An 18532-nucleotide genomic window follows, 5' to 3' on the forward strand; every position below is an offset into this window, starting at 1 on the left:
CAGCCTTAGGGCTGAGGGTGTGGGTAGCTGAGGTCCCTGGGGAGGGAGCCTGCTCACGGTCCTATCTCCAACCCCCTTACCCAGATGCTGCTGGGCTACGCCAATGCCACCCCTCGGGGCCTTGACTTCCTGGACTTTCTGGACGATGAGCTCACCTACAAGACACTCTTCGTTCCTGTCAACGAAGGCTTCCTCGACAACATGGTAACTAGCAGGGGCTGCAAGCAGATCCAAGCCCATCGCTGAGGCCTCTGGCTACCCTGGACCAATAGGCCTTGCTTTGCCCACAGACACTGAGTGGCCCGGACCTGGAGCTGCATGCCTCCAACACCACATTCCTGAGCACTAATGCCAGCCAGGATACTGTGCTCCTTGCCCACTCAGGCCTCAGCCTCGTCTTTAGTGCTGTAGGCCCTGACAACAGTTCCTGGGCCCCCGTGGTAAGTTTGGCTACTGCACCTTCCCCGCTGGCCCCCAACCATCACTCACCCACTTGGCCTGACCCTGGGTCTCCCTACAGGCCCCAGGGGCAGTTGTGGTCAGCCATGTCGTCGTGTGGGACATCATGGCATTCAATGGCATCATCCATGCTCTGGCCAGGCCGCTCTTGGCACCCCTGCAGCCTGTGAGTTGGTGGGGGATGGGGCGAGGAGGACAAGAAGCAGAACATGGGGTGAGGGGACAGCCCTGCCCCACATGGCCTTGACGCTCTACTTGTTTGCAGCGGGCGGTGGTAGCACCGGAGGCTCCACCTGTGATGGCAGGCGTGGGAGCCGTGGTAGCTGCTGGAGCACTGCTTGGCCTAGTGGCGGGAGCCTTCTACCTCCGTGCTCGAGGCAAGGCCACAGGCTTTGGCTTCTCTACCTTCCAGGTAGGGCGATTTTGGGGGTGGAGGGGGAAGGTTGGGAGTAGTTGGGTCCATTGATCTTGCTCAAGGCCCTCACCACTCACCTCTTTTCAGGCAGAAGATGATGCTGAGGAGGACTTCTCCCCCTGGCAGGAAGGGACCAGCCCAACCCTGGTCTCTGTCCCTAACCCAGTCTTTGGCAGCCACGATGCCTTTTGTGAGCCCTTTGATGTGAGTGTGGGGGGTGAGGGATGGTGGAAGGGGACCCAGGACCTGGTTCCAGCCCAGCCACAAATGGTCCTCTCCTCACCCCTAGGACTCACTCCTAGAGGACGACTTCCCCGACACTCAGAGGATCCTCGCGGTCAAGTGACAAGGCTAGAGCCAGACAGAGGCAGGAGCAAGAGGGAGACCACTTTTATTGCCCGCCCTGGACTGGAGCCCAGTGTGGGTGGGACAGGAGGGGTTAGGACCTGCTGTGGACAATAAAGGTGCCCTCAGCGGATGTGGGCCATGTCGCTAAGAAAGGGCGTCTTCATGCAGCCAGTGCAGAGCTGGTCCATCCAGAGCGGTGCCTCATGCTGCAGGGGCGTGCGGCGTGGGTAGAAGGTGAAGTCTACCCGGTAGTTGAGCAGACAGCTGAGGGAGGCCATGTAGAGGTCAGAGAAGCGCACAAGGCGCCGTGAGAAGTAAGTGGGGTTGTGGAAGGTGCGAAAGATGCTCCCAAACTGAGCGTTGAACAGCGCCTTGGTGATGCACCTGTGAAGCAGACATGAGGTGCTCGAGGGGGCATAGGGACAGCAGGGCCCCTCAGCTCCCCTCCCCTCTCCCCCACCCACCTCAGCTCCTGGCGCTCCTTCATCCAGGCAGCCAGCACCTGCCGTGACTCGGCATCCTGGTACGTCTGGGAGAGATGAGGAGGGTGCTGGGTGTGTGTCACCCAGGCAGCAGCTCTGGCCCCCAACCCGCCCCTGCCTCCCTACCCCCCACCTGCATGCGCTCCAGCAGCCCGGTGAGCGCCTGCTGCCACGTCAGAGAGTGCATATACTGCTCCGTGTTGATGATGCGGATCTCGCGCTCCAGCTCGGGGATGATGGCACCCGTTCGCCAGCCGTGCCGCAGCATGAGGTCCTGTAGGGTGGGTGGGGCGGAGGATAGGATTTAGCATCAGCGAGCAGGGCTCCCTCCGTCCCTCTCTCCCCACTGAGCCCCGCCTTGCCCCCTCACCGCCAGGTCACTATACAGGTGGTCTCCGAAGTAGAGCACGCGGGGTCCCCGCCATTCTGTCAGGCGCAGGAAGTCATACAGGTTTCCCTGGGGAGAGTTGGGGGATACTGCTGAGCATAGTGTACCAAGGGGCTCCCAGGGGGCTGCCAGAATCACGCCTTGTTCTCCACTGCCCCTCCCGAATCCCCAGGGACAGTGAGGCCCCTCCAGCTGGACGCCTGGCTGCCCTTTCCCGTGGCCTCACTGTCCTCTGGCTCTGGCCCTTGTCTCCTCCTCCCTCTCTCAGGCAGGAAGGGGGTCTGCCCCCCAACAGGAAGGTCTCCTGGAGGCCTGGCATGGTGCCCTGTGCCTCCAGGGCCTCCCCTCCCTGTGGCCTCACACCCGCCCCAGGGACCCCATGCTGTGGGAAACGAACTCCAGCAGCAAGCCCATGGCCCTGAAGCCCTTCCTGTCCTCCCAGGCCTGAGCCCAGAGGGACTCAGCAGATCTCACTGTGAAGCCATCTGCCCCCCTGCTCCAAAGCCAGAGAAAAGATGAAAGCAGTCAGGCTCAAACACAATAGAGGAAGCTCTCGGGAGAGCAGAAAATGGGGCAGGGGGCCCAGAGCGGGAAGTCCAACAGCTATTGGGGCAGGGGCCCACACCCCAGAAATTAGAAGAATTCATATTTGGCACAAAGGAGTCACTACAGCAGCCTGTGACTGTAAGAGGCCAGGAAAAACAAGCCTTGGTGGACATAGGTGGTCGCAAGACTTAATTATTGAATTAAGCTTAAGGCAGGAGGCTGCAGAGCCAAGTATTAGCGGGTGGTGGGGCCGGGATGGGCCCTGAACTAAGAATCTCGAGGTACAAGGTGCCGCGTCAGGCAAGACAGAACCCAGGGTTCCTGCACGAGGAGACGGGGGTGGGGTTGGCACAAAGACGAGAAGCAAGCAGGATCCAGCACATGTACACAACAAAACTTCAGATCATCAAATATAAAGAAAAGGCTGCAAGTCACCAAAGGAGAAAAAGTCCTGTTCCCCACAAAGGTGCATGACCCTCCTCAGGCTTGGCTAAGATGCCAAGACAAAAGAGGGCATCACCCTCAGAGCCCAGGGAAAGAGCCTGCGCCCAAGGGGCCATGGAGAGTTGGGTGCCACCGGGTTGTGTGTACCGCATGCAGTCCAGGCCTCAGTTCCCCTAACCCAACTGCTGACGGCCTCCCTCCCCCAGCCCCTGGAACTGCCACCCTCAAAGGGGACCAGCTCAGCCAGGATTTCCGCATTCCATCCAGGGCCAAACACCTTAATCCTGTTCCTTAATCGCCACCCACACCCTAGCACTAGGCCCCCTTCTCATCTTCCTAGACACCAGTTAGGAAAAGGGGTCTCTCTCACCCCACCAGCTGGTCTGGCTGCAGCAGTGGTAAGCCCCAAGTAACAGCACCATTTATCATTTATGGGGTATTCAGTAAATGCCTAATTTAAGGGCTTTATACCACAATTCAAGAAGAATACTTTTTTTAAAAAATATATTTTACCTCTTTTATAGAAAAGCAAGGCACAGAGAGGCCAAGTGGGCCAGCCAGACTCCCTCTGCTATTGAGTAGTAAACCTAGAATTCAACCCGGCAGCCTGAGCAGCCTGCACCTCTGGACACGGTGTGGGAGGAGCGGGGGGCAGAGCCACAGCAGATGTGTGGGGGGCAGGGCAGGGTTGTGCTGCCAGTCCTCTGCAGCTGGGGCTGTGGTCAGGCCACCTAGATGGTACTCACCTGCCGGTAGATTTTGCCCTTCTCCAGGCGGGTGATGCGGTCCCAGTGCAGGGAGCCCTTCTCATCGAGTTTTCTGAAAGGCCTGGCGCAGGGAGGGGGCAGGAAAGGGCTTGATTTCCAGTCTGGGGCAAGACTGGGGATAGGCACCTTTCCCCACTCTGCAAAGGCCACTTGCCGACAAGGGGGTGTCCCTACCCCAAGCACACAGGGTGCTGAGGAAAGGCCAGTCCCCACACCCTGGCCCCATCACCCCTGCTAGGCCCATACTTGCGTCGGTCAGTGAAGAAGCTGGGTTTGTCAGCCTGGACGATGACCACGTCAAAGAGCTGACGCCAGTCGGGACCCACCATGTGCCTCATCCCCTTGTCCCTGGGCAGAGGGGGCGCAGAGGTGGAACAGGCAGCAGGTGGACTGAGGGAGGCTCCTCCCCGGGCGCCACCTGCTCCCCTCTCCCCTCGGGGCCCTCCTTCCCCACCACAGGCAGCTCACACAAAGCTGAAAGGGCTGTTGGTGATGAGGAACAGCTGTTTCCCATGTGCCACCAGGCGGCTCAGGACAGCGAACGTCTCGTCCCCTCTCAGGATGTACTTCTCTAATGGGGAGATGGGTCTGTGAGGGCCAGCCTGGCCCCTGGCCAGGAAGCCACACAGGGCTACTGTCTACCCTTACCCATATCCCGTTCAATCCACTGGTACATGAGGCCTTTCACGTGCACATCTCGAATGGCATCCTGGGGACAATGCAGGACAGTAAGGATGCAGTGGGGTGGAGGAAGGCCTGCCCTGCTGAGGCTGCCTTCACCTTCCCTGCCACCCCAAGAGGCCCAACATCCTCACCGTTACATCCTTGTAGAGATGCGCTTGGTCAAACTCCAGGCCATGACCCAGAAAGTGGTCTACCACGCAGGACAGCAGCGCCATCTCCGGCAGCGAGAAGATGTCCATGAACTGCTTGATGGAGGGACCCTGCAGAGGGGGCCACCACCTCAGCAAGCCCTCCAGCTCCACCACCCCTAGCCCTGGAGACCAAGGCTCCGAATCTGTCTTGGGACACTGGTAGAGAGGCACTGCCTGCGGGTCAGGGCTGGCCCACCGGGGTGTGTCGAGAGATCACTGAGCTGGCTGCCCGGGGCGGTGGCATATGGAGTACCTTGCCGTAGAAGCCGCTCATCTGGTACAGAGGGATATGCTGGGTGCCCCCATATAAATCGATCACCTCCTCATCAGGCACAGGCTGAAGGCCCCTGAGTGGGTGTGCAGACATCATGAGTCCAAAGTGCTCCTGAGGTGAGGCCACAGCATATAGTTGCGGGGGTGGGGGGTGTTAGGCTGGGCAGTCTGCACTGACCTGTAGGCCGTCCCCAGCTGCACGTAGTGGAAGGCATCAATCTTCATCAGAAGGCTCTGGGGACAGCAGAGTAGGACAGGCGGTGAGACCAGAGTTTGTGTTGGCCTGGAGCCAGCCTCTTCTGGCCCCCGGTGCCAAAGCCCCAGTGGAAAGGTACCAAGGGGATCGTGTGCCTGTCAAGAGGGAGCTGCAGCTTTGAGGCCAAGTGGATAGCCCCCTTTAGAGAGGGAGGGCTAAGGAAGCAGTGCTAACGCACATCCAATCAGGAGGGGGTCACTGGAATCTGTGGCCTTGCCACTCACCTTCTGAATGTCGTAGTGGAGGCCTCGGATGGCAAAGCTGGGGTCATAGTCATACTTCCGGATCCCTTCTGGGTACTGTTTGGGAACAGGGGTGGGCCAGCCCTGAGCCAGCTGCACTACCACACCTCCAGCTGAACAGCTGCCTCAGGGGACCCCCATGACTCAGCCTGGAGTCTCTCCAGGGCCTGGGCCACTGGCTTAGCCAGCCTCACCTTGTAGTGCTCAATCAGGATGTCACGGGCAGCACTGAAGATCTCGGGGTGCAGCGCGTCTGCATACTGGGCCAGTGTGTAGTCATAGTCAAAGCCATAGACTTCCACATCACGCAGGCTTATCTCATTGTTGGCATAGATGGCTGCTGGGTTCAGGAGACTGCAGACCTCGGGGGGCAGGAGGTCTGGAGGGAGGAGATGCAGGTACGATGAGGAGGATGAGCACAGCAGCAACAAATGATTACCGAGCACTTTCTAGGTGCACAGGTCTGGGGGCCTCATGAAACTACCAGCGTCATCTGAGCCCAAGGCTGCATATGGTCAAACTGAGGATCAGAGAGTTCATTTGCCTGGGCTCACATGGTTGGGGTAAGGCAGAGATGGCACTGGGCCAACACCCCTGCTGGAGCTTCTAACGGTGGGTCTTGGGTTACACCACTGCTCACAGCCCAGCAGGTGCAGAGTCAATCTTTCCTCCAGGCTCCCATCACCCCATCGGAGCCATGGCCAGGCTCAGACCCTTTCCATCTTGCCTGCAGCCTGGGCTGGGGAACGTGACAGGAGTGGGGGGTACTGGGTAGCTCCTGTCACTTGGACTCCCAGCTCTGAGCACCTGCCACAGCCTGTGGCCCCTCTAATCGGATTTCAGCTGCCCGCCAGTCTACATAATGACATTTGCTGCTTCTAGCCAGGGAACATTGCTAATTACGACAGGCAGGACGTGTGATGTTGGGTTGTGGGCCAGTAACCAGGCTGCTCCCCCCTGGGGATGTGGTCACAGCCACCTCAGGCACCTGGCTGCTACTGAGGTTGAGTGAGGAACTATGAAGAATAGGCTCTTAAGAGTCTTAGGGAAGCAGGGGAGGATAAGGGCTCACCTGCCTCAGTTTCTCCATCTGTACAGTAGGGGAGGTGGATGGAGAAAGGACATGGGCTTTGAGGTCAGACAGACCAGGCCAAGCCCTCCCTCTCACAGTTGTGACCTCAGGAAAGTCACCTCACCTCTTGGGCCTCAGATTCCCTATATTTAAAGGGGGAATCAAAACTGTGCCTACTTACAGAATTACTGAGAGGGTCATACGGAACGTGCTGTGTGTGGCATTTCCACTCTGCAGCAAAGTAGGATTCGATGAGCGATGCACCTCTGGAGCCTGTCACCTCCCTGTCACGGATTCCCCTGCATCACTCAAGGAGTAGGGGCTACTGGAGGGGGGACAGGCAGGACTAGGCGCACAGGGCACCGCCTTGCAGTAGCTCCAGGTGGCCCCATTCCTGAGACCTCTAACCTGTGGTGGAGGCCCACACAAACAGCCCAAGCCTCCAAGGAATTCCTGTCTCAGCCACAACCAGGCATGCTCTTGAAGCAGAAGCTCTGGGCCATGCAGCATGCCTGGCAGCTGCCTGTGCTCAAAAGCAGACACTTATGAGCTCCCATGCTCCAAGCTTTGCCTTGGAGGCCCCTTCGGAACACAGGCTCCACCCCTACCCCCTTCCCTTTGGAGCCAAGGGTAGGGTGTGGGTGGGGGAACAAGTGTAGCTGGTTCCTTTAGGGGCCGCAGGCCAACACAAGCCTGGCACAGAGCAGCTGTTTGACAGACTTGTGGGTGCAGACAGAAAACTCCTCACTTGGGATGCACATGAGATGCAGCTGACCTCAGCTCTCTAGGGAGCTGCTTCTGAGATGCCCCTCTGGTGTCACTAGGGCCCTGGGCCTTGCCCTCTGCAGGAGCCTGAGTTCCTGGGCACCAACAGTGACTCTTGGTACACCACCAATAGACGGCCAGGAGGGGTGGGATCCCTGTGGCAGTGCGGCCCCTTGCTGGCAGGGTGCTGGCCAAGCCCAGGCTTTCACCTCTGTCCTTGAGGATGTTCCTCTGAGGAACAAAGCAGGATAGGGAAGCAGCCCATAGTGTCTGCCCTCCTGACAGGATTTCTGGACTCTGGGGGCCACAGGGCTGTGGTGGTGCGTGGGATTGGGTGAACTGGATGTACCCCCTCACTGGGCTCACTGTGCCCTCTTTTGCTTTTCTCCGCCTGCCCCACTCCTGCCCCAGGCTCCAGGGCTGACTCTTCCCCACAGCAGCTGTAAGACTCACTGTGGGTGCCATCCTCCCAGCTGCTGCTGTGTGCACTTGCTGGGTGCCTTAGAGGCTCATCATGTTCAAGCCTCACCCTAATCCTGTGAGGTGGTCACACTTATTCATCCATCATCCAGAGGAAGAAACGGGCTCAGGGAGGTGAAGTCACTTGCTTTAAACTTAAACCATCCAGCAGTAGGCAACGTAGTTGAGGTTCAAATCGAGGTCACTCCACCTGCCTTAATCACTCTCCCCCACCTTAGCCCAGCCCTCCAGTGTCCCTACACTGGTAGGGAGGCACTAAGCCTGGCATAGTTTTGCCCACAGGCATTAGCCCAGGGCATATCTCAGTGCCCAGAATCTCCCCCAAAAAGCCCAGTCAAGAGAGGTGAGTCAGGACTTGGATGCAAGGCTGGCTCATCCCGACGCTCACCATGGCATCCTAGAAATGACCTTGCCACTTTCACATCAAGAGAAGCAAGGGTGTCTCTGTGAAGATCTGAAAATATGGGTGAGCGTGGTGTGACAAAATCCAACAGACCTCCCTATGTTCTCTCCCATAGCTACAAGGCAGGCAGCCTTCTCCAGACCCAGAGCAAAGGTATCTTCTTAAACAGCCTCTCAGGTCTGGCCTCTCCACTGACAGGGTGGTGGTGGTGGTGGTGTGTGTGTGTGTGGGGGGTCCTGATAGAAGCCCAAGGGCTTCAGAACCTTCATTCCTCAGGGTCTTAACTATTCTGCCTTGAGCTTCTCAGGTGAGTCCTGTTCAGCTCTCCACACAGCTACACTGGACGCCCCATGCTCTCAGCTGGAATCTTCCAGGCAGGGCCACTTTGTCTTACCAGACAATGAAAGCAGCACCACCCTTGGGGGCTCCTCTGGAAGGTCCCTACCCTTTCTTGGCCTGGTTCCTTCTGAGTCATCACCACAATCCTGGACAGTGGCCCCAGGGTTGTGTTTTACCCTGTGGACACTGAAGGTCTGAGAGAGTGAGGCCTGCTGAGTACCACCTGGCGGGTCAGTGAAGCTATGGTCAAGCCCAAACGTATCTGTCTGCTGCAGAGGCAGAGCCTCAGGAGATCCGGGCCAAGTGCTGAGCACCCTCAGCTCTCTGGCCTCATCAGGGCATCCCAGCACAGCAGGACCTCTCTGGGGAGGGCCCTCAGGCTTCATCAGCCCATTCTGCAGCGGGAGAGAGTGCTAGGGAGGAGGGTACAGGAGGTTAAGTGTCCTGGCCTCGGACGCAGCCACCCTGTGGACTCCAGGGCCCTGGGGCGGCTTGGTCTCGTTTCTCCAACCAATACCTTCCCCTCCTGCGCTGAGAGTCCTCCGGACCTCGGTCGCAACCTACAGGCGCTTGCAAAGTCTAGTCGGTCTCCGCTTGGGTCGGGCAGCGCCGCCGGCCGGCTTTGTCCCCGACGCTCCCGCCCCAACCACGGGCCCCTAAGAGAACAAGGGGTTGGGGGCATTTCCGCCGCAGCCTCCCGGCAGGCGGGACCGCCAGGAAGGACGGTGGGGGCTCCGCATTCCGGAGGCCGCTGCGGGCACCCCGAGCTCCCGCCCGCGGACCTGGGGAGCAAACCTCCCGTCTGCCCACCTGCCTCCGGGCGTCGGGGCGGCCCCAGAAGCCTCCCCGAGGAGCCGCCCGGGCCGCGGGGCCCCGGAGCCCCGGAGCGCCCCTCCAGCGCGCGTTCCCCGACAGCGGCGCGCGGGGCCGCCCGAGACGGCGGGTCTGCGTCCGCCCGGCGGAGACACCCGGCGCCCGTCCCGCCGCGGCTCACCCACCGTGCACCAGCCGCCTCATGTCCTGGTAACGCGCCCACAGGTGCGCGCTGAGTTCGGCGCCGCCGGCGGGCGCCGGGGCGGGCGCGGAGCGCGGGGCGCCCGGGCAGTGGGCGCCGGGCCCCGGGGGGCCGCAGCCAGGGCAGGAGGGCGAGGACGAGGCGGCTCGCGGCCCGCCGTGGCCCCTGCACGGCAGCCAGCGCCGAGCGGCCGCCCGCAGCCCCGCACCCGCCATGCCCGCCGCGCGCCGCCCGCGCCGCCCGCCGCCCGTCGGCCAGTCCGCCGCCCTCCGACTGCGCGCCCGCCACGGTGGCCGCGTGCTCCTCACGGCGGCCGGCCAATGGGCGCGGCGCGCGGAGCCCGGCCAGCCAATGGGCGCGCGCCTCGGCCGGGGGGCGGGAGGTCCCGACGGGGCGGGGCGGGGCGGCCCCCCCCCCCTCCCCCGCCTCGGCGAGGCCCGGGAGCGCTCTGCGCCCCCTTCGGTGGCCGCGGCGGCGATGGCCGCTGCTTGGGCTCCGCTCCGGGAGTTGGGGGGCCTAAGGACGGCCGCCTCCTTGGGGCTACGGACGGCCGGGGCGCGGGGAGGGGAGGGCCGGGCGCGGCGGGCGCCCCGGACTGCCCCGGCCCTCTGCCTCGCCCTCGGCCCCCGGGTCCTCCCGCCCCCTCTCCGCCCTGGTCCTCCTGCGCTCGGCCCCGCCGCGGCGCCCCGCCCGGCCTGCGCCAGGGGTCCTGCCCCCCGCACAGCAGGGGCCGGCCAGAGTCACTCCAGCCGGTAAAGAGCCCTTGCCGCGCGCCGCTCGGTGCCGGCCCTCGCCGGTGAGACCCTGGGCCCCGCAGCGACCTGCAGCACCGCTGACGCCCGCTGAAGCAGCCCCTCCTGGCTCCCTCCCTGGGCCGTAGGGAGCGAGGGAGCCGGAGGACCGGGCGGCGCCCTGCAGGGCGTTGGGCCCGGGGTTACCTGCAGCTGCCTGGTCCTGACCTCAGGAAATGGCCGCACCGAGCCCACCCTCAGCTTTCCCGCACAGCACAGCAGCCCCGCCTTGAGATGCCCTGGCCCCTTCTAGCAATGTGTCCAGACTTTCCATCGAAATGTTGCAGTCCTGCTTGCAAACACTCTCTACCTGTGTTTCTTCTCCTCATCTCTTTGCTGAGTCTACATGCGTACTAGGCCGGGATTAGGGGGTGGCTGACTTTAGCACTGGTGGGCCCAGCCGGTAGGGAGCTGGCTAGCTGGACACTTTTGGGGGTGCTCCTCCCGGTTTAAGTGTGTGTATTTGAACATCCACTGCACCTCGGCTGAGAACCTATGCAGCGGGTCAGATCCTGGGTCAGGTGCTAGGGCAGGATGCAGGGAGAAGGGTAGGCTCATGGGAGACCCAACTGAGCTAGGAAGGCTTTGGGGACCTGTCCACAAGTAGGTCTACTCACAGTGGGAGATGGGTGCCCCTCAGTGACAGGCTCCTAGAGCCACCAAGAGAAACTGGGGTGAACTCCAAGCCAGGGTGTGTGCACTGTGCATGAAGCTGGGTTGGGTGAGCCCCAGAAGGCAGGTGATCCATGAAGCAGCTCTGGCCTGGCCAGACTGTGACCTTTGCCAGGGGCCAGGCTTGCTTGCTCTCTCTTCTCCAGCCTATTCTTGTATATTTTGTGTTTACATCACCAAACTTTTTTGTTGACTTTACGTTTTCATTTGATGTTCTTAGATTGTGTAATAGCTGTCTCCTTTCTCAAAGATAGGCCCTGGTTGCCTTTTTTTTTTTTTTTTTTTTTTTTTTTTTAGCCTTAGGTAATGAGGTGACAACCCTTTATAACAAGCACAGGGACTCAGAGAGAGTGAAGGCTCTGGAGTCTGAGCTCTGCTTCCACCTGGCTCAATCTTTCAACTTTTCAGTTTCCCACCCATAAAAGGGAGTGATGTAGAGGGGAATGTCCCTAGCTTCTAGAATACGTGTAAAGAGCTGGCACCCGATAAATGGTTATCACCACCATCATCATCCTATCTTAGCTAATGATAATTGATCAGTTACTGTGCTCCACGTATTGTGTTAAGTGCTTTATTTGTATTACCTTTAAGTCCTCACAGCGTCAAAAAAAGGCCCCCGTTGGAGCAAGAGAGTGGTTTGACAAAGCCTGGGCTCTTGAGCCACTCTGCTCTTCTGTGATTATTGTGAATTAGGAGGTGATGCATTAAAAAGGACCTGCAAGTCCCTGCACAACGGCAAGTGCCCCATACAGGATAGCTTTTATTAATATCAGGGTTGTTTGTCACAGGGTGACTGCTTGGACTTTTGTTGTGACGATGATAAAGTTCAGCTTTCAGCAATGCCTATCAAATTCTGTTATTTTTAGAATTCTAGTCACCCGTCATGGCCCCGAAATAAATGCAAAGCATTTGCATAACTGCATTTCAGAGTAAAGTGCGGGTCACGTTTCGCCCATCAGAGACGGTCACCACTTCCATCAGGCCTTTAAGAAAGATGGCGGTAGCAGAGTAGGGGGTACCGCCGCCAACTCTGAGCGCGAGCTTGCACGGGGGAGCCGGGGTGGGGCCGGGCCGACGCCACGTGGGAGGCCCCGCCCCCTCGGGCCGCCCCGCCTCCAGAGCCCAGGCGCCTGCGCCAGCTCTCCGGCCGCGCCCCGCCTTACGGAGCACGCGCCTCCGCCGCCTTCAGATTGGCAGGTCCGTGCGCCCCGCGGCACTCTGATTGGTGGAGCCGCCCGGGCTCGGGGTCGGGGTCCCCGCGCTGGGCTGCCTCTGCTGCGCACCGGCCAGGCCGGCGCCCGGGGTCGGGTCAGCGCCGCAGCCAGGTCGCGGGACTCGGCTGTAGCCGGCAGCCCCCTCCGCTCCCGCTCCCGGTCCCGCTGTGCCCCTCCCTCTCCACGCCCCGGGTCTGGCATGTTTTCCAGGGCCCAGGTGAGGCGGGTCCTGCAGCGGGTGCCCGGCAAGCAGCGGCTCGGCGTCTACAGGTTCCTGCCCTTCTTTTTTGTCCTGGGAGGAACGATGGAGTGGATCATGATTAAACTGCGCGTGGGCCAGGAAACCTTCTGTAAGTGGGGGTGCAGCAGCGTCTGTCTCATTTCAGGAAGGCAGGAGGCGGCTAGGGACCCGTTTCCCTGGGGGACGTTCTAAGGTTGCAGACCGCCTTTACTGTGGTCAGAAGGGGAAGGACGGTTCCGTCCGCGGCCCGTGTCTCTCGCAAGCGGGGCGAGAAAGGCATGCTGGCGTCCACGCTGAGACCTTCCTGCACTTTGGGGGGGGGTACGTGCTCCACGCAGGACGCTCTCGAGCCTGCCCTTCGTCCTTGCGGGCCGGTGACATTGGTCCTAAGGAACAGACTTGCTCACAGCACCTAAAAAGGAGTGGGATCCTGAAGACTCATGACAACTCCTGGTAATTGGCCAGCCCTCTCTGGAGTCTTCAGTCCAAACCCTGGAGGGAGCCGGTCTGCCCGGCCTAATTACCCCTGTCTTTGCCGGGCAGAATCGATGGCACGGGGGCCCAGCACCGTGGGAAGAATGCCTGGCACTGCTTTGCAGAGCACTAGCCCTGGACAGGCTAGTTCCCCTCTGGAAAGACTTTCCCACCCCCTAGGTCCTTTATGCTTTACCCTATCTAAAAACAAATACCACTTGTGAATTGCCAACCATTCTTAAAAAATTTTTGTTTTAAAGATTTTATTTATTAAAGATTTTTATTTATTCATGAGATCCCCAACAGTAACTGTCCTTATGATAGGTCTCTGCCTTGTTCATTATATACTCTGATGGTTGCTCATTAAGTCCTGATGGGTGAACAAAAGGACTGAATATCTTGGGAAAGCACTAATGTAACAATGTTTTTTTTAAATTTTTATTTATTTATGATAGTCACACAGAGATAGAGAGAGAGGCAGAGGCACAGGCAGAGGGAGAAGCAGGCTCCATGCACCGGGAGCCCGAGTGGGATTCGATCCCGGGTCTCCAGGATCGTGCCCTGGGCCAAAGGCAGGCGCTAAACTGCTGCGCCGCCCAGGGATCCCTGTAACAATGTTTTTAAAATAAGCTGGCTGGGCACCTGGCAGGCTCAGTCACTGTACTGGAGCATGCAACTCTTGATCACAGGGCTGTAGGTTTCACCCCCATGTTGCATGTAGAGATTACTTAAAAATAAAATCTTAGGGACCCCTGGTTGGCTCAGTGGTTGAGCGCCTGCCTTTGGCTGAGGGCGTGATCCTGGAGTCCCGGGATAGAGTCATGCATCCAGCTCCCTACATGGAGCCTGCCTCTCCCTCTCTCTCTGTCTCTCTCTCATGAATAAATAAATAAAATCTTAAAAAAAAAAAAAAAAAGACAGTTACTGTTAACTGTGATCTGTGCTGTGAGGGGAAGTGTGTGTGTGTGGAGCAATGGTAGACTCTAGTGGGGGTAATCTCAGTTGGATCAGATGGTGCAGGGAAGGCTTCCAGAAGTTACCATGTCAGGTGGGACCTGAAGATCCACTGAGGTCAGTCAGATGAGGGGAACATTAATGAAGTTGGAAGTGTCTCATGCTCGTGATGAAAGCAGGCATGGGGCCACAGTATGAATGTTTACTGTGAGGGGCTGAAAGCATAGTAAGGGATGAAGAAGTGGTTGGAAATGTGCCTGGGGAGGGCCACAGAGGACTGGAAAACCAAGGATGTACCCAAAGGATCAAAGGGTTTTAAACTGTGGTGAATTAATATAGGAGAATGGCTTGTGGAGAGGAGGCAAGAATACTTAGGCTGTGTGGTTATTCAGGTCTGAGATTGTAGCCTGGTTGGTAGGGACAGATGGGATGCCAAGAAGTGAGTGGAGTTGAGAGACACCTGGGAGGTGGTACTTATAGGGCCTGGTGATTGAGTGGACACCTGGGAGGTGGTACTTATAGGGCCTGGTGATTGAGTGGACTCAGGAGATGAGCGTAGGCTTCTGGTAGGACAGTTGGTGCAGCTGGGGGGATGGAAGGCCGACACTGGCAGGACAGTCCAAACTCCCTTTTGGACATAGTAAGGTGGAGATACACAGATCTCAAGCTCAGGAGGCAGATCTGGGCCACAAATCTGGGTTTGTGGGTCATTTGAAAGCAGATTGTGATGAAAATCAGAGTCCAATCCCAAGATTTTAAGGGTGACTGGGAGTGGCCAGAGAGTTGAGAGAAACCAGGAGGACTTATCACAGAAGACAGGAGAAGTACAGGCAGGCTGAGTATGCAAATGGGAGGTCAGCTCTTGGCTCTGCACTAGGGGAGTCCTGAAGATACAAAGATGCTGGTCAGGAAAGGGAAGTGGGGAGAGGCTGCAGATACCTGGCTCTTGAGAAGGTAGGAGAGGTTAGGATCTGAGCAAGGCCATAGGAGTCGCCCTTGGAAGTTAGCTGGGAGAGTTCTTAACTGATGACTGATTTGTGTGAAGAAAGAGTTCATGGCCATCTGAGGGTGGGTGAAGAAGGGTCAGGGTCATGTCTGAGGAAACAGGATTGTCAGGCATCATCACCTTGGGCCCAGTTAAATGCATTAAGTGGCCCCACAGTGCACAGCAAGCAGAGGGATGGAGAAGGAGGGCAGGTGGATTAATCTGTAGTTGGGGTTTTGAAGGTGTGTCAAGAAGTTGATATTGGTAAGAGGCAATTGCAGCTGGTTTGAGTGGGGAGAGAGAACAAGACGGGGCTGAGGGGGGATTCAGGGGCCAAGTGCTTGGGGAAGAAGTTAAAGGAGATCCAAAGACAGAATGGTTAGAAAGGTAGCAGAAGTTATGGTCACAGCAGGATGAATTTATTACTTCAGAGGACACTGCAAGTAGATGACAGAAGTTGACTGGAGAAGTCAAGGAGGTGAAGGGCGCTAGCACTTCCTCCCCATGGCAGGTGGTGTCACCTGGGAAGGTGGCACAGGACTGGTCAAGGAGCCTGGGCTAGATATCTGAGTTTTCAGGGACTGAAGGGGAGTAGAGAGCAGGTGCCCATGCAGAGAAGACTGTGGCAAATGGCATTAGCCCTGAAGGAAGAGGGTGGAGAATTAGCAGTGTGGAAAAGCTGCGGCTGACAACAAGGGGACTGACCTCACCTCTGAGTTACTGAGTGTGGGAGAGGGAACAGCAGAGAGCTGCAGAGCAAAAAGTGCCTTTGAGGCATTTCAATTCAGGATGATTTCAGAGAAAAACAGACATTTTGAGGGGGCAGGGGGAAGGAAGTGAGGGAAGTCTTAAAACATTGCTAAGAAGTGTGCTAGGACATGATCCTATCTTTGAAGACACAGACTCTTACTATGCTACTAAAGTGTAGAACTGCATTAACATAGTCCTCACTTAACTCAAATTTGTTTTAAATGAAGTTTATTTTAGTGTTGAATTAAACAATGAAATTCAGAAACAGCTGACAGACCTAGACTTGGTTAACTTAGATCTGAGTACCTTAATTCCTGTTTCTTAAAAATCTAAGTAAAATTTTTATTTGACACAGATGATGTCTACCGTAGAAAAGCCTCAGAACGACAGTATCAGAGAAGGCTGGAAAATGCATCAGAGACTGAACTTCAGCCGTCAATAAAGTGAATATGAAATTTCACTACTGGTTTCAACTCCTTTGAAAATGTCCTTTTCAAAAAAAAAAAAAAAAAAAAAGAAAATGTCCTTTTCAGATTTCTTGTTCTTACTCAGAACTGCCTTCACAAAGAATTTTTATAGTTTCCCTGTCTGCTTCAGTAGTTCCCGTCACTGATGGACAGCACTTAGAGAAAAATGATTTCCTCCTGAAACACACTTGCCCATTGAATCTATTCCATGAAATATTTCTTAAACAATTCAGGATCAATCAGGATGCATTTTAGTAGTCTGAATTGTTTGTGAAGTTTTTTGTTTTACACAACAAATTGATAACCTTATTTACTTTTTTGCAGAATTCAAATTTAATCATGGACATAAAAGTCAGGTCTCTATTACAAGATTATTTAAGCCAGGATAATTATGCAGATTACATTTCTGCCAGCTACCAATCTGTCAACATTTTCCTAGGGTGGTAGGAAATCCTGACCACACATTACTCAGGTCAAATGCTCTTGTGAACAGAAACAGCTGTTTCCTTTGCTTGTTCCCCACTAACATACAAGGGCTGGACATCCATGAAGACCCCAGAGGGGACAGGCTTCACACCCGTCTGTGATGAAGATGTGCTTTCATCCAGCTGCTAAGGATAAAGACATTGCTTCTTCCCTAAGAAAGTGAACCTTCACACTGTAAAGCAAACATAAAACCACCAGACTTCAGCTATAGCAGTCAGAGGTTCAGTCTACTGGGGACAGATTTTATAATCTAACCTGGAATAAATTTGGGTCAGCTGATAGAAAAAAAGCAAAGGCTTTATCCATTTTTCTTTTAATCCATGCTTGGTAACTACATCCAACATCTATTCAAAGAAGGGACATATCTATATTTTAAAGAAGGCTAAGTTTCAAAATGGTTTCTAACAATTGCTCATGAATATATAGAGGCAGATGCTTAAGGCCACAGGGTATTCTCAAGTTAATGACTCTGCCACAAACATATCTTCCCAAGTTTTTCTAGTTTTTTTTTTTTTTTCTAATTTAAGTTAAGTCTGTTTATGTTAGAACCATTCAGTATAAATAGCGAGCCACTGACTACTCAGATCTCCTTAAAGCACTACCCACCCCAGCTCAGAGATGGCTTGAGTGTGGACATCAGTGATGATCACAGCACCAGGGAGAGGAAGGAAGTTCTGTGCACTTGTGTGGCCTAGAGAGTTCCTGGTGAACCTAAACTCATAGGCGTTTTAGTGGTTAGACTGCAGCATAAGGAATTGTAGGAAGTTATATGGCCTTATTCCATGTTTCCCTCACCCCAGTTTTAGAAGTTTAGTATTGATATAGAGAACATGGTAAAGTTGTAAATGCTAATAAAACATCAGCTAACTTCTGTGTCTTCTGTGGGTTCCTTCCCTGGCCACCTCCCTGCCTGTACCCCAGAGAGATCACTAGCTACAAATTCATGTTAACCTTTCTTAGACTTTTCCTTCTTTTAAAAATACATATTAGAGGGCTGATTTACTGAAGGACAACAAAACTTTGAAGGTGACGACTCACTTCAAGGCAAGGAGTTTGGCAAAGTAATTACTGCATTAAACTGAAGATACTTTCATCATATTAGTTTGGATGCTAGAGAGCAAGAATTGATCTTTTTAATGGAGGTGAAAGCTTTTTAACTTTGCCACCAAACAAATTTTAGCCCTCCTACTACAGAATATGACTCGACTTAGACACAGGAACTATGAAGGTAACTTAATGTAAAGAGCAATGCTCTTACATGCTGATTATAAAACCTTAGTGCCCCCTAGTGTGAACTACAAGGCAAAACCTTTAATAACCCGTATTTTAAAAAGTGTACTTCTAGAATGACAAAAATTGAATTAGCATTTATTGCTTGAAATCTATTTCCACTGTGGTGTTGAGAATGTGGTAAAGAATGTGGGCTTTGGAGCTTCACTTTTTCATCTGAACCAATGGGGAAAGTTAACTTAGGTATGTAGTAAATACTCCATAAAAGAGGGCTATCTTGATCTAATGGTCCTAATTCTGGGGGTCTTGCCTAAATCTCAGATACGCTAACTTAACACATTAATCTCTCTTCCTCTCTTTTTGTAAGTCTGAATTTTTCACACTAAGTTACCTTTCTTTAAAAAAAACCAAAACATTCGGATCATGGCATTTTCCAAAGCAATTCCTCTCCTAGAAAAGCAGTAGTCTCAGTTCTTAGTCTTTACACATGTGCATTAAATTTGGAATTTCTTGTGGCATTGAGATCTTGTAGGTTATACATAAATGTGACATCTATTCTGGGTGTAGTCTTAATTTGTTCAGTTTTGAAGTTTCACTCAGCTGATGTAGCACACTTCCAAACTAAAAAGGAACAGTAACACTAAGCAGTATTTGCTCACAATGTTTAGTGAGAATGTTTAACTATTCATCAATGATTAT

General features: G+C 55.2%; 3 protein-coding genes across 7 annotated transcripts in view; 2 read left to right on the top strand and 1 right to left on the bottom strand.

The window, feature by feature from the left end:
• STAB1 (stabilin 1) overlaps positions 1 to 1370 on the top strand; it is a 26582-nt gene extending 25212 nt beyond the window's left edge. For all 4 annotated transcript variants that reach the window (XM_041762142.1, XM_041762139.1, XM_041762140.1 and 1 more), the window contains 6 exons: positions 85 to 204; positions 291 to 440; positions 521 to 625; positions 725 to 871; positions 962 to 1078; positions 1164 to 1370. In XM_041762142.1, the coding sequence (XP_041618076.1) occupies positions 85 to 204; positions 291 to 440; positions 521 to 625; positions 725 to 871; positions 962 to 1078; positions 1164 to 1220 (696 nt within the window). In that variant the 3' untranslated portion in view covers positions 1221 to 1370. The remainder of the gene's footprint in view (positions 1 to 84; positions 205 to 290; positions 441 to 520; positions 626 to 724; positions 872 to 961; positions 1079 to 1163) is intronic.
• On the bottom strand, positions 1250 to 9840 carry NT5DC2 (5'-nucleotidase domain containing 2). Of its 2 annotated transcripts, none has more exons than XM_041762144.1 (14): positions 9553 to 9840; positions 5690 to 5874; positions 5478 to 5552; positions 5176 to 5231; positions 4978 to 5071; positions 4665 to 4793; positions 4498 to 4558; positions 4318 to 4420; positions 4096 to 4197; positions 3829 to 3910; positions 2075 to 2161; positions 1838 to 1978; positions 1687 to 1751; positions 1250 to 1606 (listed from the first exon to the last, which is right to left on the bottom strand). In XM_041762144.1, the coding sequence occupies exons 1-14, from the start codon at positions 9782 to 9784 to the stop codon at positions 1345 to 1347; spliced, it is 1674 nt and encodes a 557-aa protein (XP_041618078.1). In that variant the 5' UTR covers positions 9785 to 9840; the 3' UTR covers positions 1250 to 1344. The 2 variants fall into 2 exon arrangements, with proteins under 2 accessions (XP_041618078.1, XP_041618079.1); XM_041762145.1 differs by lacking the exon at positions 9553 to 9840 and adding an exon at positions 9365 to 9536.
• A 2419-nt stretch (positions 9841 to 12259) lies between these two features.
• Positions 12260 to 16110, top strand: SMIM4 (small integral membrane protein 4). Its single transcript, XM_041763840.1, has 2 exons — positions 12260 to 12596; positions 16006 to 16110. Exons 1-2 carry the CDS (start codon positions 12446 to 12448, stop codon positions 16095 to 16097), a joined length of 243 nt encoding a protein of 80 aa, XP_041619774.1. The 5' UTR covers positions 12260 to 12445; the 3' UTR covers positions 16098 to 16110.
• The last annotated feature ends 2422 nt before the right edge of the window (positions 16111 to 18532 follow it).

Source organism: Vulpes lagopus, chromosome 7, assembly GCF_018345385.1.
Source record: "Vulpes lagopus strain Blue_001 chromosome 7, ASM1834538v1, whole genome shotgun sequence".
NCBI lineage: Eukaryota > Metazoa > Chordata > Mammalia > Carnivora > Canidae > Vulpes > Vulpes lagopus.